Raw genomic sequence first — 20884 nt, forward strand, 5'->3', positions numbered from 1 at the left:
CCTCGGACAGGGTCAGAACCTGCCCCAGGCGGACTGAACTTTACAGGACAAAGAGAATTCCTAACATGAGACATTCTAGCTACAAGGAGTAATTCACCAGTAACAGGGCCTGTCTTCTGGGCATGACTGAGAACATGTCTGATTGGTGACAGAAGGCAGGACCCCAAATGGTTGTGGATGGTGCTAGAAGCCTTTCCCATTCCTCTCTCCCCTTCTCCCCTCCAAGTGTTTCTTTTTTTCTCCTTACTTTCTTTCCTGTCACATAGCCTGGACCAGGTCAGGTCCCCAGCAGTGGTGCACAGATCACTGGGGCTCTTGCACAGATCACTGGTACTCTTCTGGCTAAAACAGCTACAGTCCTGACTTCGCCCTCCCCGGCAGGCCCTTGGAACTGTGCCATCCACTCAGCCTGTGGGTCCCAAATGGCCTCAGGTGCTGAGCCTCCTGGAGAGTGTGGGACTCTGTGCAGGAAACCTCAGCATTGGTTAAACTCAAGTCCGTTCTGTAAGGAGGGCCAGATTCTATGTTTATATTCTGATCACAACCACAAACAAATGTGTGCCCGTGAATATACAAGCTGTCAAAAGAGCATGATCAGCTGTTTCCAAGTTTTTGCATTAATATTCATTATTGAGTAGCTGGTGGCAAGGGTTTTAAGAAGTGTTAGGGTATGAAATATTTAAAGAGGTACTGTTCTATTCATTAACTTAATACCTTTGCATATTAAAAATCTTGGGAATAACACGTGGTAAAAAAATTTTTTTCGGAACACAAAGGAATACCTGATGAGACGTACGTTTTTCTCTCCCTCCCTGAACTCCTCCAGTCCCAGCACCCCCAGAAGTAACCATGAAGTTTCTTATGGATCCTTCCAGAAATTTTAATGCATATACATAATAAAGATGCACATTCATAGATCCTCTCTTTTTTTTACCCGAAATACAACAAATTGTACTAAATCTTCTGTACATTTTCACACTTCATTTCTCTTAACTATCATTCCACATTTGCTGACACATGCAGATCTCACACGTTTTACATCGTGTGGTTGTAAGTCATCCCTTTCCAGTAATTAGGAAAGATCACCTCTCACTCCTTCTGTGGTGGCTCACAGAACCCGAGTGTTCCACAGGCACAGAGTTTGAGAACCACTGCTCTTAGCCTTCCAGAGTCGAGCAGCTCTGATGCTGGTGCCCCAGCCAGCCCTTTAGTAATTTTTGCTTAAAGTGACAACCTTTTTATTATCCAGCAAAGATTACACTTAGTGGGATTTGCAGCAGCCCCAGGAGAAATGTGCCCCACCCTACCCCCCACTGCCCTGTCCCCTTCCCCCAGGAGCACCATCTCTGCAGCAAGCCCTACTCCCCATGAGAAAGTCTGCAGAAATGCTGCCTCCTGAGCATCTGCCAGAAAGGGAGGTTGCAGAATCAGTTTCTTCCAATGTGTTCTGTCCCCTCTGCCTTTCCTCACTCTATGAGCTGCCCCAACAGGGCAAGTGCCAGGAGAGAAAGCTCGTGTCTGGTTCTAGGAGTCTTGGAACCTGTGGCGGAGACAGACTCCTTTCCTGGTACTTCTCAAAACAGCCCAGGCTGGTGGTGGCCTCCTTTCCCTTCAGTAAAGTTCATCGACCTTCAGAGTACTTGCCAAGAGATCCAAGTTCTTATCTTCTCTTCAGCTAGGTAGGGATTTGACCTTTGGTAGATACCTCCATGCCTCCAGGCCCATCTGTAAAATGGGAAAGTCAGATTAAATTATTTCCAAACCTGACCTTCTTTCTCCAATAGTAAGATTGGTATTTATGAGCAGTTCCTGTAGGCCAGGCACTATACCTGTCAGGCACCTGTCTTGTGTCATTTAATCCCAGTTTTAATAACAGCGAAACTGAGACTTCAAAGAAGTAATTGCCCACATTGCCCATCAAATAACTGGGAGAACCTGGACTGGAGCCCCAGCCTGGTATTACTCTACACCTGTGTTCTGAACCTCCACATAAAGACTGTGCAACAGACAAGTACTGCTAATAACAACAGGAGTTAACATTCCCCATTAGGCAGACCTTTTAAGTAAACATTAAAAAGAGGATCCATCTTTAAGATCCATCCTCTTATCCTATTAGTATAAGAGATAAGCTTAAAAGTATAAGAATCAATGTTTTGAACATGTATGTGTGGAGTTTTTTAAAGTTTTTCTTTAAATTCCAGTTTACAGCGTAATATTAGTTTCAGGTATACAATATAGTGATTCAGTACTTACATACAACACCTGGGGCTCCTCATGACCAGTGCCCTCCTAATCTCCATCACCTATCTCCCCTATTCCTCTACCCATCTCCCCTCCGGTAACCATCAGTCTGTTCTATGTAGTTAAGAGTCTGTTTCTTGGTTTGTCTCTTGTTTCCCACTTTGCTCATTTGTTTTGTTTCTTAAATTCCACATATGAATGAAATCGTACGGTATTTGTCTTTCTCTGACTTATTTCACTTAGGATGATACTCTCTAGCTCCATCTATGTTGTTGCAAATGGCAAGATTTCGTTCTTTTTCATGGCTAATATTCCATTGTATGTGTATACCACTTCTTTATCCATTCCTCTAGTGTGATTGATAGATGGTAGGATAGTTCTATTTTTAACTTTTTGAGGAACCTCCATTCTGTTTTCCAGAGTGGCTGTACCAGTTTTCATTCCCACCAACAGTACACAAGGGTCCCCCTTTCTTCACATCCTTGCCAACACCTGTTGTTTCTTGTGTTGTTGATTTTAGCCATTCTGACAGGTGTGTGATGTTATCTCATTGTGGTTTTGTTTTGAATTTCCCTGATGGTAAGTGATAATGAACATCTTTTCACATGTTTGTTGGCCACTGTATGTCTTCTTTGGAGAAATGTCTGTTCAAGTTTTCTGCCCATTTTTTAATTGGGTTATTTGTTTTCTGGGTGTTGATTTGTATACATTCTTTATATATTTTGAATACTAACCCTTTATTGGATGTGTCATTTACAATATCTTCTCCCATTCAATAGGTTGTATTTTAGTTTTATTGATTGTTTCCTTTGCTGTGCAGAAGCTTCTTATTTTGAAATAACTCCAATAGTTTATTTTTGCTGTTGTTTCCCTTGCCTCAGGAGACATACCTAGAAAGAAGTTGCTATGGCCAATGTCAAAGAAATTACTGCCTATGTTCTCCTCTAGGATTTTGATGGTTTCCTGTCTCACATTTAGGTCTTTTATCCATTTTGAATTTATTTTTGTGTGTGGTGTAAGAAAGTGATCCAGTTTCAGTCTTTTGCATGTTGCCATCCAGTTTTCCCAACACTATTTGCTGACAGAAACAGTCTTTGTCCTGTTTGATATTCTTTCCTGCTTTGTCAAAGATTAATTGACCATATAGTTGTGGGCTCATTTCTGGGGTTTCTATTCTGTTACATTGATCTATGTTGTCTGTTTTTGTGCCGGTACCATACTTTTTTGATGACTACAGCTTTGTAATATAACTCAAAGTCTGGAATTGCAATGCCTCCAGCTTTGCTTTTCCTTTTCAAGATTGCTTTGGCTATTTGGGGACTTTTGTGGTTCCATACAAATTTTAGGATTGTTTGTTCTAAGTCTGTGATATTTTGATAGGGATTGCATGAAATGTGTAGATTGCTTTGGGTAGTATAGACATTTTAGCAATATTTATTCTTCCAATCCATGAGCATGGAATGTCTTTCCATTTCTTTGTGTCTTCTTCAATTTTTTTATCATTATTCTATAGTTTTCAGAGTACAGGTCTTTAATCTCTTTTGTTAGGTTTATTCCTAGGTATCTTATTATTTTTGATGCAATAGTAAATTGTAAATGAGATTCTTTAATTTCTCATGCAACAGATTTCTATACAATGATTTTGTGTCCTGCAATTTTACTGAATTTATTTTATCATTTCTAGCAGGTATTTGGTGGAGTCTTTTGGGTTTTCTATGTATAGTATCATGTCATCTGCAAATAGTGTAAGTTTTTTTTCTTCCTTGCCAATTTGGATACCTTTTTTTTTTTGTAAGTAATCTCTACACCCAACATGGATCTTGAACTCATGACCCTGAGATTGAGTCACATGGTCCACTGACTGAACCAGCCAGGCACCCCAGTTGGGATCCCTTTTATTTCTTTTTGTTATCTGATTGCTATGGCTAGGACTTCTAGTACTATGTTGCATAGAAGTAGTGAGAGTGGACATCCGTGTCTTGTTCCTGACCACAAAGGAAAAGCTCTCAATTTACCCTATTTAGGATGACACTAGATGTGTGTTTTTCATGTGGCCTTTGTCAAGGCATGTTTCCTCTAAACCTACTGTGTTGAGGGTTTTTATCATGAAAAGATGTACTTTGTCAAATGCTTTTTCCACATCTATTGAACTAATCATATGGTTCTTGTTCTTTTATTTTGTTAATGTGATGTATTGTGTTGATTGATTTGCAAATGTTGAACTACCCTTAAAACATAGGAATAAATCCCACTTGATTGTGGTGAATGATTTTTTTAATATATTGTTGGATTCGGTTTGCTAGTATTTTGTTGAGGATTTTTGCATCTATATTCACCAGAGATATTTGGCCTGTAGTTCTCTCTTTTGGTGGTGTCTTTATCTGGTTTTGATGTCAGGGTAATGCTGGCCTCATAAAATGAATTTGGGAATTTTCCTTCCTTTTCTGTTTTTTGGACTAGTTTGACAAGAATAGGTATTAACTTTTATAAGAATCAGTTTTAGAGGGAAGAACCTTTCCCTCAAATATCTGCAGTTTCATGTTTTGGGGGCTTGGGAACTGGGGAGAGGGAGCCAAGAATCTGCAACACCACTCGGGACAGCACTCCCGAAGGCTGTTTTTGACTCTTGTGTTTCCTGGGTGCATTCAGTAAATCCTGTCTTAATCCCTGGTACTGTTTTGCTGCTTTTGAGGTACTGGATGTATCCTGAGACCTCATCCAAGTCTCAGATTTCAAAGCAGTATAAACACTCTCTGCCAACTGGTTTGCAGTGTCACTTTAGCTCTGTCTGAACTATGCCTACCACCTGCTGTCCTGACCACTCTGCTTCCCTTCTGTCAGGTGGCCGCCTCCGGAGAGGGCTCTGCCATCAGTGGCTATCTCAGCCGGTGCAAGAAAGGCAAGAGGCACTGGAAGAAGCTCTGGTTCGTCATCAAAGGCAAAGTGCTCTACACCTATATGGCCAGTGAGGTAGTGGCAATTCTTGCTTTCTCTCTTCTCATCTGTGACGGCCCTCAGGTTAAGCTCACGCCTCAGAATGTCCATCTGGGCATGCACAACACCCCATCACCTGCAGGGCCATGTGAGGCCGGGATGCTGTTCCCATGTCATTCAAGTCTGTATCGAGCAATACCATGTGCTGAGTGCTGCTGTGGATACCCAACCACGTGTTGGTTCCAGATCTAAAGAATTGACCGTTCCTCCATGGAGATAAGGCAGTACAGTGTGCAGACCTGTGTGTGCACCCAGGTGGTTTGAATGTCACAGGCCCAGCATCCAGCACAAGCCAAGCACTCTATAAGAGCAGGCTGCTTTCTGCTCTCCACCTGGTTGTTTGGGACAGAACTCAACAGCTTAGAGAAAGCTACCACACTTTTGCTCCATGCATTTCTTTTATCAGGGAGCTACACTGCTTCATGGTAACACTTGTACCAAATAAAACTTAAGTTTCTGTTTTTATAGATCATCTTACCTTTATGTCTTATAAAATGTAGGAGAGAGGGCCTTGGGAGTGAAGCTTGCTTCCAGAGTAGACAGGTGTGGGCTATGGTTATACAGCAGGGAGCTGTCTGGTCTTGACCCAGGCTGATTCTGTAGGATAGTTTGGAAGATTTCCATGTCCAGGCCTCACCATCTGGTGGCTTCCATGGGCTAAACCCACTCTGAAAATTGGTCTTAGGGGCACCTGGGTGACTCAGTCTGTTAAGCATCCGGCTCTTGATTTCTGCACTGACAGCACAGAGCCTGCTTGGGATTCTCTCTCTCCCCCTTTCTCTCTGCTCCTCCCCTGCTCTCTTTCTCTTTCTCTCAAAAATAAATTAATAATAATTAAAAAAAAAAAAAAAGCAAGAAAGAAAATGGGACTTGAATGTGATTTGCTGCAGAGGGTGTGTGCTTTACCCCAGGAGGATGTTCACATCAGCACAAAGCTGGCCTTTCTACCCTGCCCCTGCCCCCCCCCCTCCCCGATGCTGGCCAGTGTGCAGAGGGCACTTCCTTTTTCAGGGCATAAAGTTTCTCTCACAAAAGACCTGCAACTGTGATGGTTGCAGCCTGCTCCTTCCTCAGGGAATCCCAGAGGCTAGGAGGGACACAGACAGGCTCGGAGGGGGTACCCACTGTAGCCTGAGTGACTCAGGTGCTGTGTGAGCCAAGCCCTCACTGACATGTCCATAGAGGAGCAGAGGATTTTTGAGCTAGGGAGAATTTTGATCTTTCCAGAACAAACTGAAATGTGATACGATGTCCACCTGCAGCCCAGAGCATCTTCCAAAGTAGGTGTTGCGCAGGACGCTCACAGGAGTTCTCTAAAAAGTGGGTTCTGAGGGAACCTTGAGTAGGCAGTTCGTGGGACTGCCTCACAGGAGTACTTCTCAGAATCTCTAATGTACCAAGGAGAGCTGTGGGTCTCTGAAATAAGGAGATTTCCCAAGCTGGCCTGACCATGGGCCCTTCCTCATGGAGCGTCTTGTGGAACCATTCCATCCCGTGGAACACTCTTTGCGAAGAAATGCAGGCTTAGACAGGTGAACAAAGGCCAGTGATGATTAAATAACCACCAAATAGAGGTGAGTCCTGTGTGAGAATGGAAAAGCCAGAGTCTCTAGGTCATGAGCAACAGTTGTCATGGAAGTGACACCCTAAGTTTGTTTTTTTTAATTTTTTTCATCTTTATTGATTTTGAGAGCGGGGGGAGTAGGAGAGGGGCAGCAAGAGAGGGAGAGAGAGAACCCCAAGCAGGCTCTGCACTGACAGCACAGAGCCTGATGCAGGGCTTGATCTCACAAACCTCGAGATCATGACATGAGCTGAAATCAAGAGTCAGATGCTTAACCAACTGAGCCACCCAGGCGCCCCCCCTCCCCCTGCTAAGTTGATAGATGGATTTTAAGTATGCTTCCAAAGTAGTTTTTTCTGTAGAGAGGAACTTGTACAATTTCTTAGTAAGGTCATATCACTGATAGCACTAAGCTCTCAAATTCCATCAAAGAAAAAAGGTTTGATAAAACGGATAGCCAGTTTTCACTGTCTATACTACCGTGAACCCCTGTCATGTACCTGTGTATCCCCACCTCATTCCCTTCCACCAGAGATTAGTTTTATCTCTTTCAGATCTTCATATAAATGGAATCTCATACAAATGTGATTTCTTCCATTCAGCATGATGTGTTTGAGATTCACCTGTGTTTTTGAATACAGCAATAGGTCATTACATTTTATACTGAGTAGTATTCCATGTTGTGAACACATCACCATTTGTTTTCCCACTCATCAGTTGAAGGACATTTGGGTTGTTTCCAGTTTTGGGTTGTAATGAATGAAGCCACTTTAAACTTTTATATACAGGTTTTTATGTGAAAATAGGTTTTTTTTATTTCACTTGGGTAGACACCTACAATTGGAATTTCTGGATCATAGGAAGGTATATGTTTGGTTTATCAGAAATTACAGACCTTTGCAAAATTATCTACCATTTTACATCCCCCTCACATTTACATGTGAGATTTATGGTTGTTCCACATCTTTGTCAACACTTGGTATTGTCAGTCTTTAATTTACTAGTATCTCAGTGTGGTTTTAGTTTAAATTTCCATAATGACTAATGATATTGTTAATGTGCTTATTGGCTATTTATGGATTTCCCTTTGAGAAGTGTCTGTTCAGATCTCTTAGACAAGTTTTTAAGTAGGTTGTCTTCTTCTTATTGAGTTATAGGAGTTCTTTACATATCTTGGATACCAGTCTTTTGTCAGATAAATGTTTTGTGAACATTCTCTCCCTGTTTTTGGCTTGCCTGTGCATTTTCTTAATGAATGAATTTGTTCTGTTGTTTTGATGAACAGAAGTTTTAAACTTAACCAAATTTATCAGTATTTTCCTTTATGGCCATTGCTTTTCATATCATAAGAAACTTTTGTCTGCAGGTCACAAGTTGTTACCCCATATTTGCTTCTGACAACTTTAATGTTTCAGTTTTTACACTGAGGTCTATCTGAAATTAATTATTGAGTGTGGTGTGAGATAGGAGTTGAGGTTCATTTTTTTCCCAAATGGATATCCAGTTATTTGAGCACAACTCATTAAAAAAGATTTTCCTTTCCTTATAGGATTATTTGGTCCCTTTGTTAAATATCAAATGGCTAAATACATTTGGACCTATCTCTGGGTTTTCTATTCTGTTTCACTGATAATATTTACGAATTCTTATGCCACTGCCTTACTACCTTAATCACTAGAACTTTATAGTAAGTCTTGAAGTCAGGTTGCATAAGCCTCCAACATTTTTCTTTTTAAAGATTGTTTGGAGTATTCTAGGTATTTTGTGTTTCCATGTAAACTTGTCAATTCTACCAAAAAGCCTAAGATTATGACGGGGATTGTTGAAGCAACTTGGGGAGAATTGGCATCTTAACAATATTAAATCTTCAAATCTATGAACATGGTATAAATCTTCATGTATGTAGTTCTTTAATTTTTCCTTTTATGTTTTGGAGTTTTAGTATAGAGATGTTATACTTCTGTTCTTGCATTTTTGTTAACTTTATTCCTATTTTATTTTTTAGATGCTACTTTGTTGTTTTTCTTTTTGGATGCTATATTGAATGGCATTTATTTGCTAGTTACTTGCTGCTAGTACACAGATATAAAAAAAAATGATTATGCTGTGACCTTGCTAAATTATTGGTTCTAGTAGTTGTTTTATAATCAAACAAGCCCTTTGCAAGCATAGATCGTTTAACTTCTTTTTCTTATCTTTATGTCTTTCTTCTTCTTGCTGTACTGCAATGGCTAGGAACTCCATTATAATTTTGAATTTAATTGGTGGGAGCGAGTACCCTCTTGCCTTATTCCCAATCTTAGAGGAAAAGCATTCAGTATTTCACTCTTAAGTAAGATGTTAGCTGTAGTTATTTTATGGATGCCCTCAGATTAAGGAAGTCCCCTTCTAATCCTAGTTTGTGGAGGTTTTTTTTTTTTTTAATCATGAATCGATATTGAATTTTGTCAGATTCTTTTTCTGGTCCAGCAGTCTTTGAAAATTGATTCCCTTTTATATACAACCTCAGCTCCCCCTCCTTCTCTTCCCACAGCCTTCTTAGCTAATTATATTTTAACTAATTGCTTAGCTAATTATATCTGTTTTTGTATGGTTTAATAAAGTATTTTATGAGAACGTATTTTTATATAAATATGTATGTATGAACATATCTATATATATATACATCTTTTTCCTCTGAGCACTGTGATTTTAAGATCCATTTATGTTCTCTGTGTACATGTCATGAAATTTTTAGCAAGTTGATAGGACAGACACCCTGAGTGCTCCATATTGAGGCATTGTGAATGAGGGCATGGGGGAATGAGTACAGGGTATGTTATCGAAAGTACTAACGGAAAACAGAGTCACTGACTATTCGAGTCAGCCTGAAGAACGCAGTGTTAGAAGGTGGTCATGAGTCCAAGTTCTGGCTCAGCCCCTTACTAAACTGTGTAATTAATCTTGGGGAGTTATTTACCTTCTCTGAGCCTCAGTTTCCTCTTAGAACAGGAGTGACACCTTCTATGATTGTTGTGAAAGATTCGGCATGATAATGTAAAGATAAAAATGCCTGGGCCCTAATAGGCTGTCACAGAATGTTAAGTTTCTTTCCCTCCTCGTAATTGGTCCTGGCGGGATCAGGGGTAAAGAGTATGTGTGTGGCTGGTCTAGAGTTGCCAAAGCATGCCCTACACAGAAGAGCGCATCGTGCATCTTAAATCAGAGGTAACGGTAAATGCTAAGCAATTGACTGTGTGTTGTGTGGTGTTTACTATCAGTTTTCCCTTTTGCCGTCTGCAGGACACAGTGGCCATGGAGAGTATGCCCCTGCTCGGTTTCACCATTGCCCCAGAAAAGGAAGAGGGCAGCAGTGAAGTAGGACCTATTTTTCACCTTTACCACAAGAAAACCCTATTTTATAGCTTCAAAGCAGAGGATACCAATTCAGCTCAGAGGTACCCAAATAACTATCCTTGCCTCTCCCTCTGGAAGGAAACAAGTTGCTACCCAGGGCTTTGGATGCTCTCTGCTCCAGCCATCCTGTTCCATCAAATCCCTTTGGGCCACAGCAGTGGAACTATCTGTTCCTGATCATGAGATTTTTTTAAGATTATCATGATTCGTTCATACAAGCGTGCATTGATTCAGCAAGCCTGTACACTGTGTTCCAGACCTTTTGCTAAATGCTAGGCAACAAATATGAATATGACCTCAGGTAATAGTCACCTAGTCCACCTAGTCACATAAAGGTTCTGTGACCAGAGTCGCAGAGCCATGACACCTAAATGTTCCCTCTCCTCTGTTTTACAGGTGGATCAAGGCCATGGAAGATGCAAGTGTGTTATAGCAGTTATCAAGCATGTGGACTCAGAATAAACTCTTAGGTTGATATGTGGACCCTTCTAGAAGTCGATCTGTGTCTCCACTCATTGGGGCTCACATCTGGATTCAGCATGGAGCCTAATCCTTTTTTGCTGTAACCCCCTCTCTCACCTTCACAAGTGGAACCCTTAAGGAATATTTATGAACCGCTCCTTTTCTGTTCTCGTGTCTTCCACCCACCCGACTCCACCCCAACCCAGCAGAAACTATTTCCCTACCCAGTAGTGAGTTCAAGTTTAGTAACATGAAGACATGGAAACAATAGAAAAAGTACGATGCAGTACTTAGAAATGCAGGCTTTTTAGTGGAAACAAGCTTTTACAATTTTTACTGGTGGTAAACATGATCACTTGTCATAGCATTGACATCAGTGCCTCAGGTGAAACAAGAAACAACTGGTGAATAACAGCTACCCTCGTCGAAAGCACTTTATTGTTTTATTGAGCTACAACCTTCAGTTTTATGTTTTCCAAGTGATTTACTTAAGTAAGTAGCAGATGGAGCCCTGTGGACTAATTTGCCACCAGTTCTCAACAAGAGTATGTACAAGTGATTTGTGCAAACCTGGCTGGACCTTGCCAAGTGGGCTGGTGAGCGACACTTGGCCTGGGTGGGGGCGGGTGGCCGGGCAGGGGGTCCTCCTCACTGCGGAGGCCACACTGGACTGAATAAGATGGCAAGGATTTTCTCCTCCATTTGATCATGAACCTGTATACCGATATGACTTAATAAAGGAAGGACCCCCTCCTTCCCGGGGTGGTCCTCACACTACACCAGTGCTGGAAGCTCGGCTGCTGGCAGACCAGCCCCCACCCTGTAGGTCGCTGCAAGCCTCTGAAGAGATAGGGTCTGCTTTAATTTATTGTGTGCCTTCCTGTGTCTACCCAACATGAGCTGACAGCGTTGTGTCTATAAGAACCTGTGCTTGTTTTCACCACGGCTATCCTCCAGCTATCCTTCGACTGTACTACCGAAGAGAAAGAGATAGGAAGAGAAAAAAGATACAGTCACAAGGTGAATTAGTGGACTTGACCGGTGGCTCTGGACACAGTGAGGGAGCACAGAAGTAGTGGCTTGAAGAGACTCTCTGGGCACCTGGGGTTCAGCCACCTCCTGCTGATGACCGCTGCTCATTTTGCTGGACAAATTTCTACATAAAGCAGAATGGGGGCAGGGCAGGTGGGATTCCTTGTTACTCTCATCGAAATAGAAAACAATCATATCATTTTCTGATGTCCTGTCCCCATCCTCCTGCTGCCCTGTTCCCTAAACAAAAAGGCATTTGCTGACAAACCTTTTGTAAAAAGTACCATCTCACGGAGTTATTTACATTAAATATTTTCAGGGGAATTTTTTTTCCTAGTTTGCAACTTCTCTTTTAAAATGTTTGCATTAAACATCCAATTAATGATTCAAACTAAGTGATTAGACAGATCTTTTTATTAATTTTTGAGGGATCAATTCCAATGCAACCATTTTCATCGTCATATTTCAGTGGGCCTTCTAGAGCCTCTGAGCCTTTGAAAAGTACAGCAAGACTTCGGCACCAGGTATTGGGAGCTTCCGCAGTCTGCTGTGTGTCACTGGCCATTGTCAGTGTCTGAGCTCCGGGCAGAGTTATGCATCTGGAAGTCATCCGAAGGCCTCTTGTACCATATGACATCCTATTTCTGATGCTCTATAAACAAGACGTAATAGGGCTTTTATTTCTCAGTGAGTAGTTACCCTAATAAAAACCATCTGGGTTATACAGAAAACCTACTGAATTGGTTTTATGAAAGAAAGTGTCAGGGGCCACCAAGCTCCTCTACAGCTCAGTGTGACTGGGCAAGGACCCACTTGGTTTGCCTGCCACTTGCTTTTACCTGTCTTTCCCATGGTTCTTTGATTTCAGCTGATTTCTACTGGCCTATTTTGCTTGTCGTTCCTTCCCTGACTTTTTCTTTGTCCAGCCCATTTTACAGGTTCATGGGGCCTCCTCCTTTCCACTGGGCCCAGAGGCTGGAGAAATGGCCAGCTTTGATGCCATGGCCACACTGCCTGAGGCCCCCATGGTATGTGCTTTGCCCCCTGCTCCCAGAACAGCCCCTCTGCTGTGTGCCTCCTGCAAAGGCTGTGTTTCTAGGGAGGAAGCCGTTCTGCGCCAGGCTATGGGCCAGAAATAAGAGCGTGCAGGCCTTGGGCAACTCACTCGCTTCAGTAGCTCCGAGCCTCAGTGTCTTCACCAGTCACACGGACACTATTACAGTTTTCCAAAGAGTTCAGGGACAAAGCACAAACCAAACGCTCAAGAAAGCGGACTGGAAACCATAAACCCGTGGGAAAGGGCATGCATTGTACAAAGTGAAATAAGTCATGGGCCCTGCTCTGTGACACTACAAGATGAAGGCAATATGCAAAAAATGACCTTCCTTCTTATCCATGAAAATGGCAAGAAAGAGAAACCAGGACTGAGGAGGGCCTGACACAGGCAGGCTGGGCCCCTTTGGTCACCACCCCCCCCCATTTGTTTTGAATGACCTCTCCCTGAATTCTTCATACATGGGTCAAAAAAACACACAGACCTTTACACGGTTGGCCTCTGCCTGCTTCTGGGAATCAAATTTTATGAAACTGGAGTTGCACTGAAAGCAGGCACTTACTTTCTAGCAGCTTCCCACCTTCCCTGCAATGTTTTTCCAGCCTGGATTTGTCTTAGTAAGTAGGTAGAATTCTTGTTCATGATTACTAATACAAAGCCCACTAGAAACAAAGTGTCCAGGGACATTGGTTGAGTTCCTGGCTCCTGGTAATAATTCTTTCACATATCAGAAGTAGGCTTTGAATTGTGGTCAGGCTGACAGATCAGCTGACCACTCATTCTCCCTTGGATGCAGCCTGGACCCATGTGTGGGTGTGGACCGAGGGCAGCCTTTGGGTGTATGCCACGGGGCCAGTGCCAAGGACACCGACAGCCCTGCTACCACCACTGCAGGGTAACAAGGTCAGAGTTTTTTCCTCATCCAGCTCAGCCTTCTGTTCAACTGTGTAAATGTCATCACTAAACACTGAAGCCCTAAATGGGGACTGAGGCCACCTGGGCTAGGAGTGGTAGGACCAAGCTGGAGCCCAAGTTTGTTCGGCTACAAGACAGTCAACAACATGCTTGTACATTCTGTTAGTTCATTCAGCCTGTGCTTTGTGACTTCTACAATTGTGGCAGTTTTTGTGCTTGCACACATTGTCAGTTGAGAGGACAGAGGTATCCACACTAAGAAGAAGTCTGTTTTCAACAGCAGGTGAGAAGAAACCAACATCAAATTGGTTTAAACATCTAGGAAATTAACTCTACAAGAGGAAGTCCAAAAGCAGGGCACTTTGAGGATTAGACAGTGTCCCTAAGAACCAAGCTCTTTGGGTTTCTCTAATCTGTTGTCCAGTATCAGCCCGATTCCAGGGCTGGTTCTCCAGAGACTGATCAGTGACTGCCACTGATGGCTGGGTTACAGGTTTCCCTGTTCATGGGCACCAGGGAGGCGGGGCTCATCTTCCTGCACTAGCTTTTTCTTAGAAGAACCCAGCAGGCCTCCCATGCCTTTCAAGGTCCACACTTATGCCTGCCCTTTCCTGAGCTACTTACAGGGACAGACCTGTCAGCTGGGGGCTGAGGGGAGGATGGCTGCTGAGGATCCACCCATAAAGTCCACCCTTTGGATGACATCTTTTGGAAAGAAGAGTGTAGTTTGGATTAGTATAATGCAAAGGCTGTGCAGGGCCATGGAGCAAGTTCTCTTCCTTACACAGAGAATCTGGTGGTGGTTGTATAGGAAAGGGCATCCTGTGTTGACACAACAGAATGACAACAGGCCTCATTCTCTTGATGGTCTTTCATGGGTACCATTACAATAGAGCAGGAGTAGAAATGCAGCATTTCCACTAAAGTGAAAGAGAGGCTCATAGAAAATAAAATCCGTGTTAAGAAAGAATGAGAAAAAAAAAAAAAGTACCATGAACAAGTTTTTTGGCCTTGTTTTTTTTAACTGTAGGAGTGGGTTATGAAATCGATGGCATTGGGTCACACCCAGCTCCCTTCTCCCAGCCCCCCCCCCCCCACTAGGCACACTGAAGACAGCACAGGAGAACACAACAGGGCATACCAATCATCCTTAAAGACTATTTTATGACATTGTGGTTTCAGTCATGTATGTGCATACACATCATATTACTGATTGCTGATGTAAAATGTATTTATACTTACAGATTACAGTCAACAATTTTTTTAAACCACTAGCCTAAAAGTGTCAGGAGCACAAAGTTGCAGTTAGACATATAATGAACCAAAAGACACATATTCAAATGTAAGGTCGTTGCCAGTTTTAGTTTTTGAATGCTTCAAAAATATTACAAGAAGGGGGAAGGTATAAAATTCATGGTAAACCTACAGAAATAGTTTTGATCAGGAAATGGATATGGTAGCAATTAAGGTACCATATACCTGTAAGTAAAGTAACATGCCTGTTATTGGTATATGTAAATTATAATAATTATCCAGCAGCTAAGAGTTGCAAATATTATAGAACTTTAGAATAGCAATATGTTTTATGTCAGGGGCTCCCAAAGCTTATTTTCAACAGTGACTACTTTGGTTTATTATGTAAAGATTACCCACTCAAGTGAGAACTGCCCTAAATGACCTCAAGTTCTTTTCAAAATTAGGACCTCACCTTCAAAAGTGCAATTCACATTCTCTCCAAAGGTGGACTCAGGGAAAGTAAGGAAGGATTTGGCTATATTTCTAATGTGTTCACCAACAGCTGTATCCAACAGCTGTATCCAAAAACTGGTCTTGTGGTAAAGCATAACACAATAAGCCTATATGTTCCTAAGAACTCCTTTTAAGTAACAGATATGAGAAGGAGATGAGAATTTAAAAGAATTGCCATCTCCAGTAAATCTGTGGCCCTTCAAATCCAGTGGCCTGTACTTGACAACCCCTAACAATACCACACTAGAATTCATGAATGTGTAATGGAACTCATCCAGCTGTGAGGAACATACATGAAAAAATAAATTGCCTCTTGATAGCTACAGTAATTGGCTATACCCCAAAGCATGAGACTTGATTATTCCAACATGTATAATTATGGAAGTTATTACAGGCATAAAATTAGACAGCTCTTTTTAAAATACAGCTATAATACCACTCAGTGTGACCCTGAATCTTTTTTTATGGGACAAGGTGGAAAATGACCATTAGTTTTCACAGTAGCAATCTGACTAATTTCTCTTAAATCTCAACCTTTCACCTACTCAATAAACATCTTTCATTTTTACAATTATCAAGATATCACTGTCATCCTGTGAGTCCATCCCTTGCTACCTAGGACCAGAAACATCCCCTCCGGACAAAAATACGTGAAGAAGATGGCCTTTTAAACAACATTTCTTAAAAAGCTTTCCTTTTTCCAGATACGTCCCTTGACATTATTAAGCTTTCTTTGTGAAAAATCTTTAAGAGAATAATCTTTTTCCTATTTAGGGAAGCTATGGGGATAAAACTTCTAATAGAGAATACAACATAGTGTTTCTTGACAAGTTCTCTCTTTGGGGGGAAAAATCACGATAGAACATTTGCTAAATACCATATCTCAAAATTTTAAATACATTTAACATACTGCATTAAACATCTCGAGTTTCTTGTGTTTAGTTCAGGGCTTCACACAAGAGTTTTGAGCTTTGAGGTTCAGCAGTCTTCGTGAATGCCTCAGTTTACCACTTGTAACAGCACTTCCATATTCTTCCTTCCACACTTACCCACCCTGGCAGATAGGGTGGCCTCAACTGACCTAGGAGCCAACAGACTCATGAACTGGATCTCATCTAAAGTGCCACAATCAGTTAATGGCAAGTCTGGAACATGCCAAGACATCCAGGGTACTCCGTACTCTGCCAGCACCTCTCCTCCTCAGCTGAAAGATGATTGATGGTCAGTTATCCTGGAAACTGACTCCGCTGATTGAAACTCTGATACGCAGTTGACTGATAAATATTGACTTTCCTAATACAGAGAAATGCTGATTACCTGTCATAACCAAAACATCTATGAACAAATCAAATTTGTTCAACAAACCTGGAGCCTCAAGAATACATTATGATATTTACTTCCAGGATTAATTAGCTGGAAAGAAAGGTTAGTATAATCGGGGTTGTGTTTCCTGGTACTAGATATTTTTGGTTGACTGCTGGAAGAGGAAGAGCAAGGGCTGAATGTTGTGCATATAGGAGAATGCTAAGGGACTTTGGAACCCTGTAATATTCAGGTGCTATTTTAACAGTGACACCAGACTGGGCACAGTATTAAGCACTAGAGACATGGTTATTTACTTTCAGGAGCTAACCACCTGAGAAGTCAGTTACAAAAACTCTAATTCTCTGTCCTGGAAGCATGAGAAGGATAACACTGTGGTGGAATGGATAACAGAGAATGGATTGTGCCTGAGGCAGATTAGGAAATAGTTGGGAGGTAGGGGGGAGGTGAATGGACGAAGGAGGACTTGCCTCACAGAGATGGGCGTCAGAGAGGCCCCTGGAGGCAGGGAGCAGAATGAGTAACGTGTGTGAGAATGAATAGGATACCATGTGGTATATTCAGGAAATGGGAGAGTGCAGAACTATACAGTGAATTATACCGGGAGGAAATCACAAAAACAGATGAAACAAGAAGGGCTGTTTGTGACCAGTTCATTCAGAGCCATTGCACCTATCCTATAGTTTCTAGATGGGGTAGAGGGGTCTTTCAGATGCTTTAAAATGGAGGATGAAACAGCTGTGTTAGAAAGACCACTCTGGTCTTCCCACGTTAGATGGAGTCTATTCTGTCAAAGATGGCTGCCGTAATAGATGCCCTCCTGCATGTTCTCACAATGGGATTTGATACTCCTCCCATCAAGGAGTGGAGTGCACATCCCTTCTCCTTGAACCTGGGCAGACCCGTGTGATGGCTCAAGGAGTAGCAGAGGAAGTGACTTCTATAAAAAGCTACTTTGTTCTCTTGTGCACTCCTGGAATGCATCCACCATGCTATGAGGAAGCCCAGGACACATAGAGAGGTCACATGTCAGGGTTCACACTGCCAACCAGCATCAATCTCTAGACAGACTAGGAAGCCTTTCAGATGACTTTAGCTCCAGCCACTTTCTGACTGCAACTATAAGAGGCCTCAGGAGAGAACCTCCTATCTGAGCCCCCCAGAACTGCAAGATAGTAATTTAAGAAAGTGGTTTTTAAGCCCTTGAGTTTGGATGTGACTAGTTATGCAGTGATAACCAGGAAACATGCATTTCTTGGCTCCTTTCTAAAACCTATTAGGACAGTAAATGAGTAAAAAGATGTAACCTAAAGGACAAAGAAAATGCAAGAAAAGGCAGAGAGTATCAAAATAGTCAACTCATTTTTGGAAGTCACATGCATGGATAGTGGCAGCTGACTTAGCAGAGGAGAAAACAAATACCAAAGTGCCTGCAGGAAGGGACCCCAATGAGACATAAGGGCTGGCCCTCTGGAGAGGCTTGGGAATTTGAAGGCACAGGTGTCTGGGAAGGCTAGAGTGGGAGTAACAAGAGCATCAGCTGAAAGTCTCTGTAAGCAGTCATGAGACCCTCAAATACCCTAATACCACTGAATAGAGACAAATGACTCTGCTTCCCCACCCTGGCAGGAGACAGTAAATTTATGCTCTGGAAAAATGAGAACTACAAAAGGAACATGCCTCCACCTGCAACACACACACACACACACACACACACACACACACACACCACACTGCATTCGATCTGTAGACAGGGGCTTCTGTCTCCTGCCTGCCAAATTCCCTTTCCATGACAGATTAAAATGTATTCCTTCTATTGAACAAATAGAAGGAATCAAAATTCTGAGTTCAGGTGTTTTTATTGGAAGACTACCCTTGAATGATGCTCTAATCTGTAAGGGGCTGAAAAGACTCACTGTGAAGGACTTTCAGTGGCCCTGGCTCAGCTTAGATTTTTATCTGATTGGTCAAAGGTCCCAAACTAGTTCTGAGACCCAGAACCATGTTTAAAAGAGGATGCTTGGCTTGCATAGTTTAAAAACAATTTGCAAATTGCCAGTATTGGAAAGTCAAGAGATTTCATTTACAAATCTGGATTTCTGGCTTCTCTCAAAAAACCCATCTTCGGCTGCATTGCAGGTGCTGATAAGGGGCCACCCCTTCAAGTCCAGTGAGCTCTCCGGGTGTCACTATGACCATTTACTGTACTAATGGAGGTTTACCTCAGCTTACTGACTTCCCTTAGAATACCTGCCAGACCCAACCCCCACTGTCCCCACTTTAGGCATCGAAGTTTTCACTTCAGCCCTAAGCAATGCAGAGCCATTAAAGAACTTTATTAATAGAAGAGCACTAGAAATGGCTGTTACAGAACAGGCAGTGGAAGAAAAGGAGGGAGTTAAGAGAGGGAGGCTGGGTGGGAGGGGGCAGCTGGAGACTGGTTTGGAAGGTTAAGAAACCCTGACACTGGGACAGAAATAATACCTAAACTAGAGAACAGTGGAGGAGGGGCCAAATGTGAGGACAGAACCAAAAGGATTTATGCATACCGTCTTGACAATGTACCCAGAGCCTCCCCAAGGCCAGAAACCTCATAGCAGCATCCTATCTCTCCCCAAGGTGAAGGGCAGGATCCAAAGCAAAGCACAGAAGGGAGCGGCTTTTCCAAGACTTTTGGTTTTGAGTTGCATTTTCTGGCCTGTAGTGAAGAGGCTGTAGGGGTGAAATAATCTCTCTCCTTTTTCTAAGTTTATTTATTTCAGCGGGGGGGGGGGGGGGGGGGTGACGGAGAGAATCCCAAGCAGGCTCTGCACTGTCATGGTGGAGCACGATACATGACTCGCACCCATGAATTGTTGAGACCGTGACCTGAGCCAAAATCAACTCAGCTGCTTAACTGACTGAGCCACCTAGGTGCCCCTAAAATAATCTCTTCTTTAAGAAACTCAAGGAATGCCACTGTTTAGACTTAGACCCAAGTGATTAATTCTTGTGGTGGTGCTGGGCTTGTAAAGAACTCCCAAGCCTCAAGATTGAGAGTTTCTAATCAGGCAAACTTAAAAAACATTCTTCCAAGCAATCCACATTCTAAAACAGGGGACCAAGGGCAAGTGCACTTTCCTAAGATAATCTAATTTTCTGTCATGCTCCAAGATATTTGAGCCAAACACAACTTTGAAATAACACCTCTTCAACGTCCAGGAAGCCTCAGGATAGAAAGTAAAGGGGCAAAACTCCCAGTGAAAGCTGTTCTGGAGAGGCTCAGGAACTCACTTGCAGTGTCCCTGTTTTCCAGTCTCCCCAGTCCACCACAGGATCACTCACTTTTCTCTTTCTGGGAAAAAACAAGAGCCCTGTATACAGAATCTGAGACCTCTCCAAGTAGCCTTCTATTGTGACAGAGCTTGACTTTGACAGATCATGGTGGTGGGGTGAAGACGGTTTTCTTCTCAAAGTCCTCAAGGACAGAAGAGAAGAAATAAGCAGAAATAACTTATGAATAAATGTTCCACCACTTGCTCATCATGTGACTTTGGGGAAGTCATGCTCCCCTTTAAGGGCTCAGCCTCTTCAGCTATAAAAACAAGACAATACCATTCACTTCACAAAGTTATTCTGAAGATTAAACAGGATAATGTGTGAGTATAAGGAACATGCAATCTGGTATTCATTGATTACATCTGTTTAGATTCCACATTCTTAAAAAAGACCAATGAGAATTATGAGGTTTAAAAGTTTATTTTATAAACATGTCATAATTATATAAATAACAAACAGAAGTTTCATAAATTAGTACACACAGTAACAGAGAATAAGCTTTAACAGAAAAGTTGGCACAAAGATGTAAGTACTTATGAAGGTGATTATTAAGCCTTCTCAGTCTAAAATAAAAAGGAAAATCATCATTTACACGACCACAATAGCAGTATCCTTACAAGTTAAAAAAAAATCTTTGCTTAATAGTAACTTGAAGGGATGAGCACTGGGTATTGTATGGAAACCAATTTGACAATAAACTTCATATATTTAAAAAAAAATAGTAACTTGAAAAATTAAGCACATCTACGATTGTTTAACCAAAATTTCGTTTTCTTTGACATTTACCATTTAAATGCAAATCTCAAATAACCCTGCTTAGCAAAAAAATGTTTACT

The 20884-nt window shown here is 42.0% G+C and overlaps 1 protein-coding gene and 1 long non-coding RNA gene across 5 annotated transcripts in view; one reads left to right on the plus strand and one right to left on the minus strand.

Moving 5' to 3' along the window:
* The window catches only part of FGD5 (FYVE, RhoGEF and PH domain containing 5), a 120977-nt gene extending 110163 nt beyond the window's left edge, over positions 1 to 10814 (plus strand). For both annotated transcript variants that reach the window (XM_027042718.2, XM_027042717.2), the window contains exons 19-21: positions 5083 to 5211; positions 10082 to 10236; positions 10592 to 10814. In XM_027042718.2, coding sequence (XP_026898519.1) covers positions 5083 to 5211; positions 10082 to 10236; positions 10592 to 10628 — 321 coding nt within the window. In that variant the 3' untranslated portion in view covers positions 10629 to 10814. The remainder of the gene's footprint in view (positions 1 to 5082; positions 5212 to 10081; positions 10237 to 10591) is intronic.
* The window catches only part of LOC113594652 (uncharacterized), a 30721-nt gene that overhangs the window by 5868 nt on the left and 3969 nt on the right, over positions 1 to 20884 (minus strand). For 2 of the 3 annotated variants that reach the window (XR_008296999.1, XR_003415077.2), the window contains exon 2: positions 1541 to 1725. This is a non-coding gene — a long non-coding RNA (uncharacterized LOC113594652). Of the gene's footprint in view, positions 1 to 247; positions 1294 to 1540; positions 1726 to 20884 lie in introns of those variants that run through there. The other variant, XR_008297000.1, reaches the window with a different exon arrangement.

This window comes from Acinonyx jubatus, chromosome A2 (genome assembly GCF_027475565.1).
Source record: "Acinonyx jubatus isolate Ajub_Pintada_27869175 chromosome A2, VMU_Ajub_asm_v1.0, whole genome shotgun sequence".
Lineage (NCBI taxonomy): Eukaryota > Metazoa > Chordata > Mammalia > Carnivora > Felidae > Acinonyx > Acinonyx jubatus.